Source organism: Peromyscus californicus, unplaced genomic scaffold, assembly GCF_007827085.1.
Source record: "Peromyscus californicus insignis strain IS unplaced genomic scaffold, ASM782708v3 Scaffold_9__1_contigs__length_137607984, whole genome shotgun sequence".
Lineage (NCBI taxonomy): Eukaryota > Metazoa > Chordata > Mammalia > Rodentia > Cricetidae > Peromyscus > Peromyscus californicus.
In genome coordinates, this window is record NW_026294617.1 from 11,139,107 (window position 1) to 11,156,959 (window position 17,853).

The 17,853-nt window shown below is 39.1% G+C and overlaps 1 protein-coding gene across 13 annotated transcripts in view; it reads right to left on the reverse strand.

Annotated features, from left to right (window-relative positions):
- LOC128106497 (EGF-like and EMI domain-containing protein 1) overlaps positions 1–17,853 on the reverse strand; it is a 719,003-nt gene that overhangs the window by 198,943 nt on the left and 502,207 nt on the right. For 12 of the 13 annotated variants that reach the window (XR_008216732.1, XR_008216730.1, XR_008216731.1 and 9 more), the window contains one exon: positions 8,302–8,424. The exons of the other annotated variant lie outside the window; for it this stretch is intronic. Coding sequence is in view for 9 of the 12 variants with exons in the window: in XM_052732015.1 (XP_052587975.1) it covers positions 8,302–8,424 (123 nt within the window). In the remaining 3 variants the exon portion in view is untranslated. The remainder of the gene's footprint in view (positions 1–8,301; positions 8,425–17,853) is intronic. 13 annotated transcript variants of the gene reach the window in all.

Below are 17,853 nucleotides of genomic sequence, written 5' to 3' on the forward strand. Positions count from 1 at the left end.
AACTATTTATACTCAGGTAACTAGATCAGATCACATAGTCTGTATATACAACCTTATAGTAAAGTTAATGTTCTTAGTTTGAAAAGAGGGAACAGATACTTTCCCAATACATACTCTTCCCAGATTACACCCCTCAAGTGTCATGATACATATTCTTAAATGAGGAATGTAAAGTTAACATGCTACATTTTCAGTTACGCAACTAGAACTCTCTCATCCTCAGCATTTCTACTTTGAATAAGTACTCTGTCAGGAATTGATGGAGTAGACATAATAGCTAAAAATCATTGGTCTGAGCCGTGATTAACTGGGAATCTGTTGTATCCTGGTTATGAATTTAATGTCTTCATTTTAAAGTTTATCTTATGTGGTGATTGTTATACAATGAACCACAAAGTCAGCTAGGCAACACATGAAAAAGTAATTGCTCTTTATATTGGGTTTTTAAATTTGATATTGTATATAACAAATATTTCATGAGTAGAATAAGAAAATGCCATAAAAAGGTAAGGTATATAAAGACAGCTTCTCCTCAGAGACAAAGGAGAAACAGCATTTGCCATGTATGGGGATCATCATGTGAACATTTCACTATTTGGTGTTTATGTCTACATAAGAAAATGAGTGCACTTTTTTGTGTGTATGTGTGTGCATGTGCGTGCATGCATGTGTTGTGTGTGTGTGTGTGTGTGTGTGTGTGTGTGTGTGTGTGTGTGTGTGTGTGTTCTGTCTGTTCTAACCTTAGGCACAGAAACTGGAGACTGTTACATTGCTATTCAAAGGAATTTCTCATCACTCCATGGCCCTTAAAGAACCTTTCTTGTTTGATCATTTAGCCCCAGCTCCCATACTAGGTCTCCTCCACACTTTGTAGGCATCCATTTTTGTAGAATAATATACTCTTTTATGATGGTCATACTCATGTGTAATGTATATTTTTTTCTGATATTATTAGATAGAGATAAAAAGGGAGAGATGGAGATGACACAGATTCTGAAAATCACAGGGACAAAAGAAGTGCATTAAGATTACACAGCTTTTCTACGGTGTGCCCAGAACTGAGACCTGAATCTTTCAAAACTGTCAGCCTTCACTTCCTGAGTCTAAAGACTGAGAAAAAAAAAAGTAGAAAAAGTAGAAAAGATTCTCAATGTGTTCCTGATTCTTGAGTGGACAAATGCTACTAAATTGATCTTAAAACTCAACATTGGATGAAAACTTGATAAGTAAATTCTTAATCTTTTTCAAAGCCCACACAATGGGGATGAAGAGGCAGAGGAAACGTGCTTCTTAAATTCAACTTTTAAGGACTAAATTTAGTGCCCACCACACGAAAGTGCTTAATATTGCAGGGGTGATGAATTTGATAATGACGGAGAAATGCCATCAATCTGACAAACTAAACAACTTCTTTAACCTGACATGGGCCTGTTCAACACATCAGCTGTCACCTGAAATGAATTCTGTTTCTAATTTCTCTTCATAAATAATGCAGCTAATTGAAAGGTAGTTACAATGAAGTCTTTAACCTCCTTCTCCAATATGAAGGCAATCTTTCTGCATTTCTTAGAAGCTTCTACTCTTCACATGAAATGAAACCCAGACATCATCAGAGCACCGAGAGAAAACAAAAGAGCCCATTGTGTGAAGGCCAGCCCATCTAACGGTTTTCTCATTTTCAATTTTTTAAATTCGGCATTATCTTAAACTACAGAACTCATAAAAAGCTCATGTAAGAATGTTTAAGCTCAGAGATTCACTAAGGCTACTGCTTTTTAAGCTTCTTAGTTGTGCATCTATATGATCCTTGTTGTCCAATGTTTACATAGTCGTAATTAATTATAATATAACTGTGACACTTAAATATTCCTAACTAAAGTGTAACAATGTGATATTCATACAAAACTTTACAGTAGAGGACTCTTTCCTCCTCTTTCCTTCATTTAATGGAAATAAAGAGGAGATAATAAAGATACTTCCTGACTATTCCAAGGAAGTAGCATGGAGGTATGACTGTTTTGAAGACTGGAGGAATTCAAAACCTCCTTTATCTGAGGTGTTTCATTGTGGACATCTGTGATTGCATTTGTTTATTTCTGGGGGGAAATATTAATAGGCTTACATGCTGAAGGTGAAAAGGAGAGAAAGTGATCTATGGAAGCATTTAAGTTTTCAGTAACTTAAGTATTTCATCTCTCTGAGAAGACTGATTTCAGCAAATACATCATTATAAATGGATAAAGATGAACATCTTTTCAAGGCTGGTATTAAAAATGGAAATTCAAGACAGATTTTAAGTGGTATGCCAATTTACATCCAAAGCTTTACAAGTTACTAAAAATGTGAATTATATAACCAAATACTAAAAGTTTAGGTGATTTTCATTAGTATCTGTTCCCTAGCCATTCAAAGAGTCACTGGAAATAGATGCTGTCATCCCATGTTATCATTATGTAGGTTCTATTATATCTGTCAATAATGAGACAAAAAGTACACACAGATGCTATATTTTATAACAGAGAATATTGCCAAAGTCCCTAGGCTTAGAGCCCTGGCACAAGTTCATATATTTCCCTAGTAAGCAAATCCTTCTGGGTGAAGTTCTAATATCACTTATTATTTGGTGTTAAATGTTTAAATAATCCTTAAGAGTGGGCAAGGCAATAGTCAAAGTAGCTCACTGGTATTTGCTTACACTGAAAGTAGGAACAATGGATGTGGGGTAAAGGATAGGCAAATGAAGGAGAAAAAAGAAAAAAGGAAAGAACGAAAGAAAAAGTAAGAGAGAGAAGAAAGAAAAGAAAGGAATTAAGGAAGGGAGAAAGAAAGAAAGAAAGGAAGGAAGGAAGGAAGGAAGGAAGGAAGGAAGGAAAGAAGGAAGGAAGGAAGGAAGGAAAGAAAGAAAAGAAAGAAAGAAAGAAAGAGAAGGTGCTAGATAAATAATGTCAGAGCTGTTCTCACCAGAACAGCACCACAATGCAGACATTGACAGTGTGCTGCCAAGAAGCCATGGGGAGAGTCAGAAAAAAACAGTGGTCAGCAGTGTCAAAGGACAAAATGGGAATGTAAACGACATGCCTTGGATTTGACAGGACATTATCACTGCCTTTTGTCTGACCTGATAGGCACACTGCTTGTATACATATATACAATGTATGTATGTATGTATATATATATACATATATATATATGTATATATATACTTATATATATAATGAATATATACACCTAACAAAATATATGTGTGTGCTATGATTTACAATTAAAAAGCATGAATAACATGACATTTGAGAGAATGCCTTTAGCTAGAACCACAGAGAAAATTTAACAAGGCTGATGACATTTAATGTGAAACACAGTAAGTAGAGTTTTGGCAGACAGACTTGGGGCTAAGCTATGTCCTACATTCAGAGGAAAGTGCAGCGCAGAAGGAGAAAAGTTGACAGAGAATGGGGATAGTCAAGCTTTGGGGAGACTGTCACAGAATGCTGAGGGGAGTGGTACATGGGTACTACCAACTAGGTTGATGATATACTGGTAGTTCACATTGTCAACAGCCATTGTAAAGTTTTATTCACTAAAATGGGCCGTGAATTTGATTTAGCAGTGTCTTTGTGAGCTATGTTTCATTTGTTCATTTGCATTTATCAGAAATTTAAAGAAAATGCATCTGAAATGAACTTAAGTTCATACAGCTCAATGATATGGGGAAAAAAAGTGTTGTTTTTTTAAAAAGCACCTAAGTATGCATATATAATCAAATCATTTAAGTACTCACTGATATTTTTATTATTATTAAACTGATCATGAAGTTCTTACATTCTGTTTTCATGCTTGGGTTCTTAAAAGTTGGAGTTCTTTAACAATTTTTGAATAAAACAAGTTATAAAAGGTTATAGATATGCACAATCAAGTAGAGGTGTTTCCTTAGCAGATGTCTTATAATGATTTCATAATTTTGTTGTCTGTAAAATTGTAACATGTTAGCGTTGAAGTCATTCTAAGAATGACATATCCATTTCTACATCAGAAAGCCAGGATGTAGAGAGATTTGGTGACTTGGTGCAGGTCACATGCCCACATGTGTTACGGCTGTGAGTCTATATGGACAAGACCTGGCACACAAACTCATGTGCATGGATACCTGTAGCTAGAGTTTTCCGCCTGGCCCACAGTCAGGACAAATCTTTGTCACCTGCCAGTCCCACAGCCACTCAGACCCAACCAAGTAAACACAGAGACTTACATTGCTTACAAACTGTATGGCCGTGGCAGGCTTCTTGCTAACTGTTCTTATAGCTGAAATTAATCCATTTCCATAAATCTATACCTTGCCACGTGGCTCGTGGCTTACTGGCATCTTCACATGCTGCTTGTCCTGGTGGTGGCTGGCAGTGATTCCTTCTGCCTTCCTGTTCTTTCTTTTCTCCTCTCTGTTAGTCCTGCCTATACTTCCTGCCTAGCCACTGGACAATCAGTGTTTTATTTATTGACCAATCAGAGCAACACATTTGCCATACAGAACATCCCACAGCAGATACCTCTGCTCTTTTTTAAGCTTGCTAAAATTTAATCTGTTTTTCACTTTTTTCCCCCAACTCACCTTGTTAGCTCTGCAAGTGTGTAGACCTCACTCCTGTTGACTTTCCCATGCTGTATCTAAACTCTCCCATTAGCCAATGGCTTCATTTGCTGAGATGCCCTCATATATGGTGCCTCTCCTCAGAATGGCCCCTGATACTATTTTCAGAAAGGTGTAAAGTGATATGGCATGGGACATGTGCTTCTTAAGGACATCAGGAATTTAGTGTGTGTTTGTAGAGGGGGGGGCGGCATGTGTATGCACAAGTCTATGTGTGCATATGGAAGTAGACGTTCATCTGTATGTCTGTAGGACAATCTCTGGCAATATCCTCAGAAACTCTGTCTATCTCCTTTGTTACCTTTGACAGCTGTTGAGAACTTCTTTTATACCTGTCTATGTGACCTAGTGATTCTGACAGAGGCTGACCTGCAGTGGCTATGTATATATGATGACAAAGCAATGCTCTTGCAGACTAGGCCCTGAAAGAAGTATCTGCAACTCCATGTCAGGTCAGCATACTTGCAATAGCACAGAAGCTCTTGCATTGGCCTAGAGTCACCAATTAGACCAGCCTCAGTGAGCCCCAGGGATTATCCTATCTCCTCAGCACCCCAGATGTGAATTGCAAGCATGCACCACCAGGCCACAGATTTCTGAATGTGTTCTGGGGATTTCGCTCTGGTTCTTATCTCTGTGAGGCAAGAATTTAGTGACTGAGCTCTCTCCCTGTCCTGGAATCTTATTATACAGAAGATCAAGGAAGGAACAATGACTGAACAGCTGTGTCTCATACATACAACAGTAGTATAGGATAGCACCATGACAACGATGTCACAAGTTTCTCCTTCATATATACTTTTAAATAAATGTTATCAACTCTAGAAATGTGTTTGGGATATTCTGGGGTGTCACTAACACATATAAGGATTTGAAGGAAATTAAAAACTTGCTCAAACTGCTTACTGAAGCTACATATTGTATTTTGTCTGCAACCCAAACAAACCTTTGTTGGAGCCAAGTTGCTGATACATGCAACTTCCTGTTACCTTTGACAGCTGTTGAGAACTCCTTTTATACCTGTCTATGTGACCTAGTGATTCTGACAGAGGCTGACCTGCAGTGGCTATGTATATATGATGACAAAGCAATGCTCTTGCAGACTAGGCCCTGAAAGAAGTATCTGCAACTCCATGTCAGGTCAGCATACTTGCAATAGCACAGAAGCTCTTGCCCAGATGTGTGACTGACAGACAGATGAACATAACAAAGTAAAGGAAGGGACCTAAGTTCAAATACACTGAAGTCTTCAAGTCCCGGCATTTTATTGCTGCCTTTTCTGTGACTCTTTGAGTTTCATGACAAATGTCTACTACAACCTCAGACACCTTTCTGTCTTCTGTGAGAACAATCCCCAAAGAAGCTGGAAATGGTGGATCCCATCAATAAGTAACCCAAGCCCTTAAGAGGCTGGGGTAAGGGGATTTTTAGTTCAAGACCAGCTTTGGCTATATGATAAGAATTTGTTTCAAAAATAGAAATGAGCCAATTCAACGGCTCTGTATTAAGACAAATTACCTTCCTATAGACTAACCCCAGACACAGACCACTGTGGGCCACTCCCTTACAGGGTTCTTTCTGTACAAATAAGCAAACAGTTGTCCTGAAGGCTCCATCTTGACCTTCAAACACAAAGCACTTTCAAAGAGAATCTTCCTGAACCCTTTCTCAAGGTTGATGTAACTGTGCTGTCAGAGCTTCCTAATAGTCTCTCTATAATCAAATTTCCTTGTGTGTGCACAACAAAGACATCAAGACAGCAAAGTCTGTGTGTGGCTCTGCCCAGCAGCTGCTAGAGAATGCCAACCAAGGGGCTGGAGCCCCGACCTGAGTGTGATGACAGAGTTTCACTTGTTAGTTGTACAAAATAAATTTCATTTGTACACAATGTTGGGATTCTGAGTAGAATGACCCACATACAGATGTTAAGTTACTGTCATTGTGGCTTCATGTATATGCAGTGAGATTTTGCTCCTAAGGACTAGAAATAGATGGAGTAAACCATAATATCCCAGTCCAATGAAGCTCAATTTTGACCAAATGTCATTAACACAATAACCATGATGGCAAGGAGAAGAGTGGCTGGTTGGAGCAGCTAATGACTGCTAAGAGTTTAGCAAACCAATTTTTTCCCTAGACAAAAGTTAGCTATGCTTGCTGTTTATTTTGCCCTTCCACGAAAACCCAATATTCCTGACTCATATAAACCACTACTTAAAAAAATGATTTTACTTTAGATGAAATTTTTATCAGCGAAGCTTGTCCTTTCCCAACAAATATCTCATTTGCATAAATACATCAGCTCATGCCTCTTCTGCACAGCTGTGATGTAGGTTGTAGTTTGAGGGGATGCTAGTAGCACATGACCTAGGAATGGAAATGCCGTTGATCCCTCAAAGACAAAGATGATGTTTCCATTTAATAAGTGTGCTGGGCCACTGTCCTGCCATGTGTGCTTTCTGTGACTACCACCGTGTTGATCCGAGGTCCTAGCTAGTAGGGTCTGCCTTCTAATTGTCCTCATTTGACTTTGAAAAAGAACTCTTCCCTCTTGTCCCTCTCCTTTTGTTCTCTCACACTTTCATGACCTGCTTTCTCACATCAAGATCAGTTAATGGCTAGAGCATCCTTGCCTGCTTGCAGCCTCCTCTCAGACATGCTAGGAACAGCAGAAGGCATGTATGCTCCCACACTAATTGAAAATGGTGATTTATATTCTAAGCTTCACCTTATAAAATACTTTGTGAGCTACTAATAGCGATTAAGTAAGGGTAAAATGGTTAATAAAACATATATAAACAAAGAAAGTAATTAAACTGTCCTATACCAAGTGCTATGTTGTTAATATAATAATTACTTTAAGCAGGGACCTGAGATAAAACCAGAAAGTATCATTATGTCAGGTGAAGATCACGACTCACTGAAAAATAAAAACGCTATTACTCAAATTATTTCAGTGAAAACAAGGAACATTAGTAATCATACCAGGAAGGGTGTTCTTAAAACTCCATTCCTTTCTTTTCACTTACAAAAGTAGCATTTACTTATTTCAGGAAATTCATGATCTCAAAATCATGTAAATGAAGAGATGAATGATCATTTTATTGCTCCAAAATTACATTTAAGCACAGTTTGTGGCAGGATAAATATGCTGTAACCTATATTAAATATGTGTAGTCTCAAGTGCATGTGGGTAACTTCGAGTTCTTTGAAATATAATCTAGTATAATTTTGTCACTGACTGAGTTTTAGTTTTGAACTTATTTCTAACTACAGTTCTACACAGATCACGGTATCTAGTAATTACTGTGGGTTAACTTATCCCCTCATTTTAGTCTGATGTCATACTTGTTGTATAAGTAATAAATAACAAATTTATACTTTACCAAATATGCCAAAATTATACATTATAGAAATAATCACATATGTGCAGAATCAAGTTGTGCTTATAAACATTAGTTTCTACATTTCTTTCTCCATCTTTGTCTATCTTTTAATAGAAAAATGCCTTTTATATTCTAGAAGATAGAATTGAACTCGAATGCCGGCAGCTTCTATAGACATTTTTTACAATAGAAACATCTTTCTCCTCTGCCCCTTGCATGGGCAGGTCGATTTTCATTGAAAATGGCTTCAAGCTGGCTCTAATATTTACTCACTTATGCAGGTGCGTCCGTCAGCATGGCGTCTGTACCCTGTATCACACACACAGTGGAAGGTGCCCAGAGTGTTAATACAGCGCTGCTGGCAGCCCCCATTCACCACCGCACATTCATCGATGTCTAGAGGAGGAAGACAGATGGCCAGGATTACAATGTCATTCCAATGTCAACTTCAGAGCAGTGCTACAAATACTTCTTTGATACACAGTATGTGTTATATTGTACAAAAGCACCATCTCTGTTACCACAAATCTATGCCTGTTTGATCCATTTTGCTCCACACCATGTAAACAAGAAAATATAGATGGAAAGGTTATTGAGTTTTTAGTTTGTTTGTTTGGTTTTTTTTTTTTTTTTAGAACAGCAACCATGAACATTGTGATTGTCTCACAATTTACTGTTCCTCACGCACTGGCTAATTAGACAGATCTGAGATAAAGATATTTCCTTGGGGAAAGAAAACTGGAGGAGAGAATTACAATGAGCTACTCTCTCAGGAGCAGCACACACTAGTAGGTAAACACCTATTCTTGGTCTGACAGCACTGAATAAAGGCAGTAATGGAGTTAAGACCTTGAGTCTCCTTCTCATGTGCTACAGTAGACATCAGAGCAAAGACAGATGACTCAAATGAAACCACGGCTTAGTGTTCTCAGAAAAACATCAATACATTGGTCCCACTAATTTAGCTTCTTGTTCAAGTGGCTATTTCCTGAAACACTGTCTTTGTGTAAGAGATTGGTTATTAACTTTTAGAATAAAACAGAAAATAGTCAAGAAAAATTTATAATTACCTGTTTTGTTATCAGTAATAAAAACTACCAGGATTCACAAATACAATATTGAACCCTCACTGAAAAATTATTTCATTTCCCCACACTTACACTTCCTTGTGCCTCATGCGATAACTACTTACATATTTAAAATCACAAGAAATCAAATTTTAGGCTGTTCATGAAATAAAAACAAAGTTCTAAACTTTCTTATTTGGAGGTTTGTATAAGTGAAAATGAGGGCTGAGTGTGCTAGGAAGTGCCTGTAATCCCAGAGGTCTGGATTTCAAAGCCAGAGAAACCTAGATTCCAGGTTAGTCTAGGCTATGTAACTGGGAGGGGAGAAAGGAGTGAGTCGGGAGGAAGGGGAACATCTTTCTGCAAGTTTCACAGTAACAGTCATCTCCTGGCTTGGGGTGTGGATTTCAGGGGATAGTTAGATTCTTACTGCCCTTAAACTCAAGCCTTCTGGAAAAGGTATTGCATGTGAACAGTCTTTCCTAAAATATGAGTCACCCACCGGAAAGTTCATTTGTCCATAAGGAACACAAAAAGCTGCTATGACAATGACTATCACTGCATATCTCCATGTCAAAATCTCAGGTTTGGGAAGGAATATTTGACCTAAATATTCCTAAAGGGTTTGCATTTACCAGGCATTGATTTTGTCTTTTCTCAAACGAAAGTGACAGTATATTTTCCACAAATTTGGCCTATCTTTTGAAAAATAAAATATTGTGGATGAAGTCCTAATATTTTGAAAGTAAATTTTATTTCAGAGATAAGAATTACTGATGTGTCAAAATGCAAGAATTTTTATTACATTCTGAGTCTGTGGTAACGTGACCTATAGATCTTTTTCATATAAAATAATGTTGAACCAGAATTCTCTAGTTTTTGCCTATTCTTTGTGCAGGGATTTAATACCTATCTAGGTTAGGTTTTTATCTTTCTGTCTCTGGGGCATTATTCTGCAGAGTTGAGATATAATTCTGAATCTTAACTGTCAACCTCTAGATTAGACATACTTCCAAGATCTTTCATTTTGGACATAAAAATAAAACTCTTAAATCCCAAGCATATTATACTTTACATGATAAATAACATTAAAACTATCATGAATCATACAGTAACATTTTATATGTGTGTATATATAAATTGAAAATAGTCTTAAAATATGTAAAAAGACCCTTTTTCTTCTGAGGAGGACAGACAGGTGTATTCCATGATGGAACAGGCTTTCTATTGATGGGATAGGGTGTTAAACAATTTTTTAAAGCTTTATTTTTTATTTTATGTGTATGTGTATTGCCTGCTTGTATGTCTGTGGATCATGGGCATGCAGTGTCCACAGAAGAAGGCTTCACATCCCCTGGAACTGGAATTACAGATGGTTGTGAGCCTCCATGTGGGTGCTAGGAACAGAACCCCAGTCCGCTGCTAGAGCAGCCAGTGCTCTTAACTGCTGAGCCATCTCTGCATCATCTAGACAAAATTGTTTAACCATATCTCTAGGGCTCAAGTTTGTTATAAGAAAGAAAGCCACACAGATGCTACTTGTGTATGAAAAACATAACTTTCACATAAAGTTTATTCTGATAACTGCCCCCCATGGCTTACTCACAAAGTTTTAATATTTTCTCATCAAAGACACAGAGTTCATAAAAAAAAATTAAAAATCACTGACTCTTCTCTCAAGATATAATGGGTACAGGCTTGACAATGAGCTTGACAATGAGCTTTCTATACATAAGCTTTGATATGCTTATATTCTTAGTCTACCTTCAACTATGCACTCTGCTGTACACACACACACACACACACACACACACACACACACACACACACACACACACACACAAAACCAAATAGCCTCTGTTCTTTGAGTCATATAGTCTTGAGAAAACATATTCTACTGCTGGCACTGATCAGGGCATCATACTTGCTTGCTGGAGACTGCTTCCTCATCTATAAAACAGGCTAATAAGGGGGTTCGTGTGTACCATGCTATGATTTGTTTATTCATTTTATCTTGTTCATGCATGACATCCTGAAATAGATGGCTAATTCTTGATATCACATGTACATACTAAACAGGTCATTTTGTGTCATTAACTAGTAGAGTTAACAACATAAGATCATGAAGTGACACTATGGGACAGGAGAAGAGAGCAATAGAGGGGGAACTGTTTGGCTTACCATGAGAAGTGGGGGATAAAATGAAAACTGCCTGGAAGTGATGGGCATTCAAAGTCGCAGCAAATGCAATGGATACATTTAGATCTGTCGGGCTGGACAACATGCTTTGAAAATGAAATAAAGCTGAAAAATAAACCCCAAACCTCCTTTTGTTAGTTGGATAGTAATGTGTTCCTTGTCTTGATTCACCACATAGTCTTGGGCAGGTTGGAACATAGCAGCCCGAGTTCACACGGCAGACAAGCAAACCTATTAAAATTTAAAAACTCGATCATTTGTGAAGTGCCATCAAACACTAAGATATTGGTTTGACTTTTTCCTTTATTATCCTCTTTTAGAAGATAGCAACTTTGCTGGTTGTTCTGACATTGTGAAATCAATAGTTCTGAAACCTGAATGCATATTAGAACAACTTGGCACACATTTAAAAATGCCTATGCCAAGGTTCCACTTGAGTCTGATTTAATCAGTCTCCTTATTAGGTCTGGGAAAGAAAACAGTGCTAGAAAGCATCCTGAGGGGTTCTAATGTGCAGCCTGAGCCAGGATCACCTGGTGCAGTTAAAGCTTTAATTACCCAAAGACGTTGTTAAAGGTAGAAGCTGATTCTCTGCCTCTGGGGCTTCCAGTTGAGATCCTGCATATACAGCTAGACCCAAGGTGATCTGGATACAATTGGCATGGGGGTCAGAAGGAGCAAGCATACAGATAATCCTGTTCAACCATGTATGCCAGGAGGATCATTGGTGTGGCGATCTGACTCAATCGCACAGTCGTTTAAGCAAGTTGACCAAATCAGTCCAAATATTTAAAACAGTACACCAATCAAATTATAGGCATATGGATGTGTGTATGCATGTATATTTGCATATATAGACACATACTACAATAATGGGAATTATCCAACATTTTATTACTATGAAACCTACAAAAATTGATTTCTAAAATTGTCCATAATAGTCACTCTAATAATAATATCAAGAAAATGTCAGCCGTTGTTTCTCATGAAATCCAATCTGCTTCTGTAAAATATGAAGGAAACCTTAGATCTTTTCTACCAGAGTGTGTCTGATTTAGGATGAATCTGAGCTGAGCTGTCATGATGCTAAGCACTCACGCTGAGGCTACCACACGTGATTTTCCTTCCCTCCAGACTCTGCCCAACAGAGTTAAAAACCAGAAATGTCAATATTACATTAAAATGTTATTATCAAGTGTACTTCATGTGAAGAAACAATTTCTCACAAAATTCTCTGAGTTCTGTTCTCACATCAGATGCCTACAAAAAGCCTTGCCCTTAGAATTGGAACTCCAGGACACTGCTGGGAACAATGATGAAGTCATTAGAAAATTTTTTCAGTATTATCACTGTGATATGGACCCTGGATATCATACTGTAAGAGACTGTCAAAAACAATCAACTATGTCTGTTGTTTTTCCTTTTAATATCCTTTCTGCTGGATTTACCCTCCAAACTATTTCCCCAGATGGTCACAGAATATAATAGCTTAAAAGAATTCACATTATTATCAAATGTGCTTTGCACATAAAAGCTCTCTGAGAGAACAATGACCCACTTTTGTTACTGTACAATCGAAATTGCTTCATGTCATTTTTTTTTGTTTAGATTTTGTGACCATTTTCCTGAGAACCAAAGTAAAACAAATCACTCCTCCATTTGCCCCATAATACACTGTTTTCAGAAACTTGTTGATTGATCATAAGCAGTGGTGGCACTGGTGAGGGAAAGATGCCTTCCCCCTCTACTCCTTGCTATGTGCTGTACAAGAGAGAGAGAGTTGGCCAGGGGTCATGAGAGTGAGAGGGCTAGCCTTGCCCCCCCACTAGCTGCAACACACAGGAGAGCAGATCCTGAACCTTTCCTGGATAGCACACCAGAGCTGACCCTGTGGAATGGGTTGCTGGTGAGCTGGACCTGAGGACGTGAGAGCAAGAGAGCTGACATCCCCACCCCCGCCCACACACACACACTACGTATACCCCTTGCAGCAGTCGGGTGAGAGAGTCCTGCACTTTGCAAAATAGTAGACCTGACCTGGGTGGTGTGAGTGTGAGTGGGCTGGATCTGGGGACCTGAGAACCATAGAGCTGGCCCTGCCCCTTGCGTCAGGAGCTTTGTGCTAGGTAGCTGAGGCAGTGCTGGGTAGTGAGGTGAGGGAAATTTGGTGGATGGGCTGACCAACCCAGCTACCACCCAGGCCCAGGACCAGGGCTATGAGTTGGCCCACCCCAACATCCATTGCATCTATGAACTGTTGGAGCATGCGAAGGGGACGGACCTACAGATCCCAAATAGGAGGATCTCAGTGACACAGGACAAACACAAGATATCCAAGAGAAGCCCCAGTGAAATGCCATGTCTATAGTGTAGCAGAAGCCAGACCAGTAACTCATGGCAATGAGCACTAACAAGTAAAGATGAATGGACTAAAGGGCCAACTGTGTGAGTTAGTGGACCACGCTATAGATTCTACGATAAGATTCTTCTCGGGTTTTTTTTTTGTTTGTTTGTTTTTTCTTTAATTTATCTTTTGGAGGGGTTGCATGGGCAGAGGGCAGAAGTAAGAGGACGGGGATTAAGCCAGGCTATGGATCATGATGTGAAATCCACAGAGAATCAATAAAAGTTGAGAAAAAAACAAGGTCTTAAAAAGAAAAGATAAAAGGCAGTGGTGGGGCAGAAGAGATGGCTCAGTAGCTAGGGCACTTGTGGCTCTTGCAGAGACGGGAACTTGGTTCTCAGCACCCATACAGGGTGCCTCACGACAGCCTGTAACCCCAGTTCCAGAGAATCTGGCCTCCAGCACCCCTCATATGTGATAAACATTCACAGACACACAGGCACATAAATAAAAATACAACTTTTTTATCTAAAACAAAAATAGTGTCATCTTTAATCTGCACATTGCTTTCTAGAAATGTTGGAAGTCGATAGTGAAGAGGGATATTTTCCACTGGCCTCATTACTACTAAGTGGTAATCACTCCACATAGTAAAAGGGCTTTTGTTTGTAATTCTTTAGTGTGTGATAGGATGAACTAGAAGGCAACTTTATGTTGGACACAATCCGTGAGTTTTCTAGGAATGAATCAATGGATGAATGAATGTTTGGAGTAAGTGATGTCATTCAATATTCCTTGCCACCTGCATTCACCAATGGATTTTGAAGAACTGGACCCATTGTCTCTATTTCTTCTTTTCACCCTTGCAAGAGATTTTAAAAGTTATTAATATTAGGCTATGTATGTGCAGGTGCACATGTCACAACACACATGGAGGTCAGAGCACACTTGTGCAGCTGGTTCTCTGTGTCTACCCCTATATAGATTCAAGAGACCAAAAACAGTTTAGCAGCATTGCCTGGTAGGACCTTTACCCACTGGGCCATCTCTCCGTCAAGATACTTGCTTCATTTTATTCACCAGTATCTTAAAAAAAAACCTAGGGAACACTTTTGGGCTTATATCCAAAGGACTCTACTTCTCAATACAGAAATACTTGCTGATCCATGTGCTATGAAATATTATTTTAACTAGGCAAAGATGTGTTACATTTGTTTATGCTGTGGAATATTACTTTGACTGTGTAAAGGTATGTTACATTTGTTTTTGCTGCATTTGTTTAATTATGAAAAGAGGTGTTGCTGTTTCACCTTGCCTGCCCAAGGCGCCTGATTGGCCTAATAAAAAGCTGAATGGCCAACAGCTAGGCAGGAAAGGGATAGGCTGGGCTGGTGGGTGGAGAGAATAAGTACAAGGAAGAATCTAGGTTTGGGAGAAGAGAGAGGAGAGAGAGAATGAGGGAGAAAGAAAGGGAGATGCCTGGGGCCAGCCAGGCAGCCACCAGCCAGCAGACACAAAGTAGGACATACAGAAAGAAAGATAAAAAGCCCAGAGGCAAAATGCAGATGAAAAGAAACAGGTTAAGTTATAACAGCTAGCAAGAAATGAGACTAAGCTAGGCCGAACATTCATAACTACTAAGTTTCCAGGTCATGATTTGGGAGCTAGTTGGTGGCCCAAAAGAAAAAGCCTGGTACATCTATATTCTGCTCTGTTTATAATAGAAAATGAAAACAGCCTAGATGTCAAACAACAGATGAATGTCTAATGAAATCATGATACATTTATACAATGGAATATTGTTCAGCTGTTAAGAAAAATGAAATTCATAAGTGAATGGACAGAGCTAGGAACAACTATGAGTGAGGTAAACCAAGACCCCCCAAAATAAATAGTGATTGTTTTCTTATATGTGGATGTCAGCCTTTAAGCTTTAGATACATGAGTTTCATTTAGAATACCCTCAGAGGTCAGGTGAGAGGGGGAGCAAGGGAGGGAATAGAGCATGGTGTTGTGAGGGGGTAAAGGAGAGACTAGAACAGGAGAATTAGCCAGGGAAAGGCACAGGAGGACAGGACAAGGCAGGGAATGTGAGGCGGGACAACAAAAACTGAAGGCCTTGAAAAAACACAGGGAATGTACTGCCATGGAAGCCTCCTAAATTTAAACGGAGTCATCATATAGTGGGAGACGATGCCCCAACTAGACATCTTTTGCTAGCAAGTAAAACCTCCAGTGGCAGCAATGGGGTCTATCTTGTTGAGTCATTGAGAAAGGAGTCCGTAGACCCTACCAAATACCACAGACTGTTGCCAAGTCTATTGGTTACTCTCCACAATGTGATGGTAAGATTCTGTAGCTGAAGACATGGAGCAATGGAGCTGGCAACTAAACATTAGCTGCACCCCTACGGACTGGCACCCGTGGTCCTAGAAGGTGTCCTGCATGCTACTGGAGGAGAGAAGAAATCTTCAATATCCCCCAGGTCTGATGCTGTCAGCATGAAGCTCCGTGTACAGATTAGAAATCCTGTCACATACATGTTCTCCTGCTTGGTAAGTTCCAATCTGCAGAGATGAGCTAAGTTTTCAGTGGTCCTTTTGCTTCTATGAATCAGGTTACAGTAAAGATGTAACCAATAGGTACAACAGAATTGAATGACTCAGAGAAAACCAGAGACAGAGCCTGTGGTGCGCTGAATGAGAGTAGCCTCCATTGTTGCATATGTTTGAGTGCTTGGGTCCCAGTTAGTGAAACTATTTGGGAAGGATTAAGAGGTGAGGCCTTTTTTGAGTAGGTGTGTCACTGGGAGTGGGCTCTGAGGCTTCAAAATCTCACACCAGGCCCAGTGTCTTGCTCTCTGCTTGCTGCCTGAAGAACAAGGTGCAAAGCTCTCAGGTACTGTTTGAGCACCACAGCCATTTGCTTCCCACCATGATGATCATGAACTAATTCCCTAAAACTGTAAGCAAGTCCCAAATTAAATGCTTTCTTTTATAAAAGTTGCTTTGGCCATGGCATCTCTTCTCAGCAATAGGACAATAACTAAGACAGAGTCTACAGACAGCTCTACCTCCTACTGCTCAGTTAAGGGTTCAAGGATCCCTTTGACTCTTTGAGACTTGATGTGTATTGTTCTGTTGCTTATAAAGCAAAGCACCTTGAAATACACATGCTGTAAAATGAGTCAGCAGGAAGAAGCCATCAGTTCAAACACAGCATCTACTTTTCAAAAGATGTGTTGTCTTTCTGATCATTAAGATGGCTCACGGGGCTTCTTCAAGGGTAATTTGCACTTACTCTTATATTATTTATTAGAAAAATTATATATTTCATGTAGACTTGCGATACACAGGCTTGGTGTCACACATATGTATGACAGGAAGCAGAGGTATGAGGATCTTGAGCTAGATGTCAGGTCAGGCTGTATAGTGAGTTTGAGCCTATCTTGGGCTTCAGAACAAGACTTTTAATGAACTTGAATATTTGTATTTGTGGGAAGCTTGGCTCATCTTGTATAACAAAGGCTAGGAATTTATCAGACGATTTGTACAAGGTCTATGTATATGACGGTGCAGGGCTGGTCACGCTGCTTCCTTGTAGAGCTTTCTTCTGGCCCTTCCTCCTGAGCTCCAGCCCCAGCTCCTTCTCTTCACTTTCCTTTTCTTCTCCTCTTGGTAACTACAAACCATGGTAGCTTGATGCTCAAATCCTTGCTATTATGAGTGCTGATAATAAAAGAATAAATGCTGGTAACTTTAAGAATACTATTAATTTTCTCTTTCCTGACCTTGCTATAAAAAAAGGTTACTTATTTCCTAGCCAGGGTATTCACTAAGCAATAAAACCAAGATATCTCAGGAAAAAATGCAACAATTTAGGAAAGACATAAGTAGGGCCTTTCAGAAATCTAAGAGTATAGAAAGGAGTAAAGTTCAGAGGGTTTGTTATTTTGTGCTAAGAGTAGGAGAAGAGTTTGCACTTTCATTGACAATGCAATTAGTTCATTCTGTGTAAAGTAAGTGTTAAAGTAGAAAAAGATTATGTTAGAAATTTTACTGAGACTTGACCCTGGAGGTACCTGGAGGGTGTTTTTATGACACACTTAGAGATAATGGCTTCACTCCATACACAATGGGCAATGGCAAAGGGAAGAATAGAGAAGTGGAAAGCTGAATCCAGAGTTGTCAGTCAATCACTAGTGTCAAAATATAT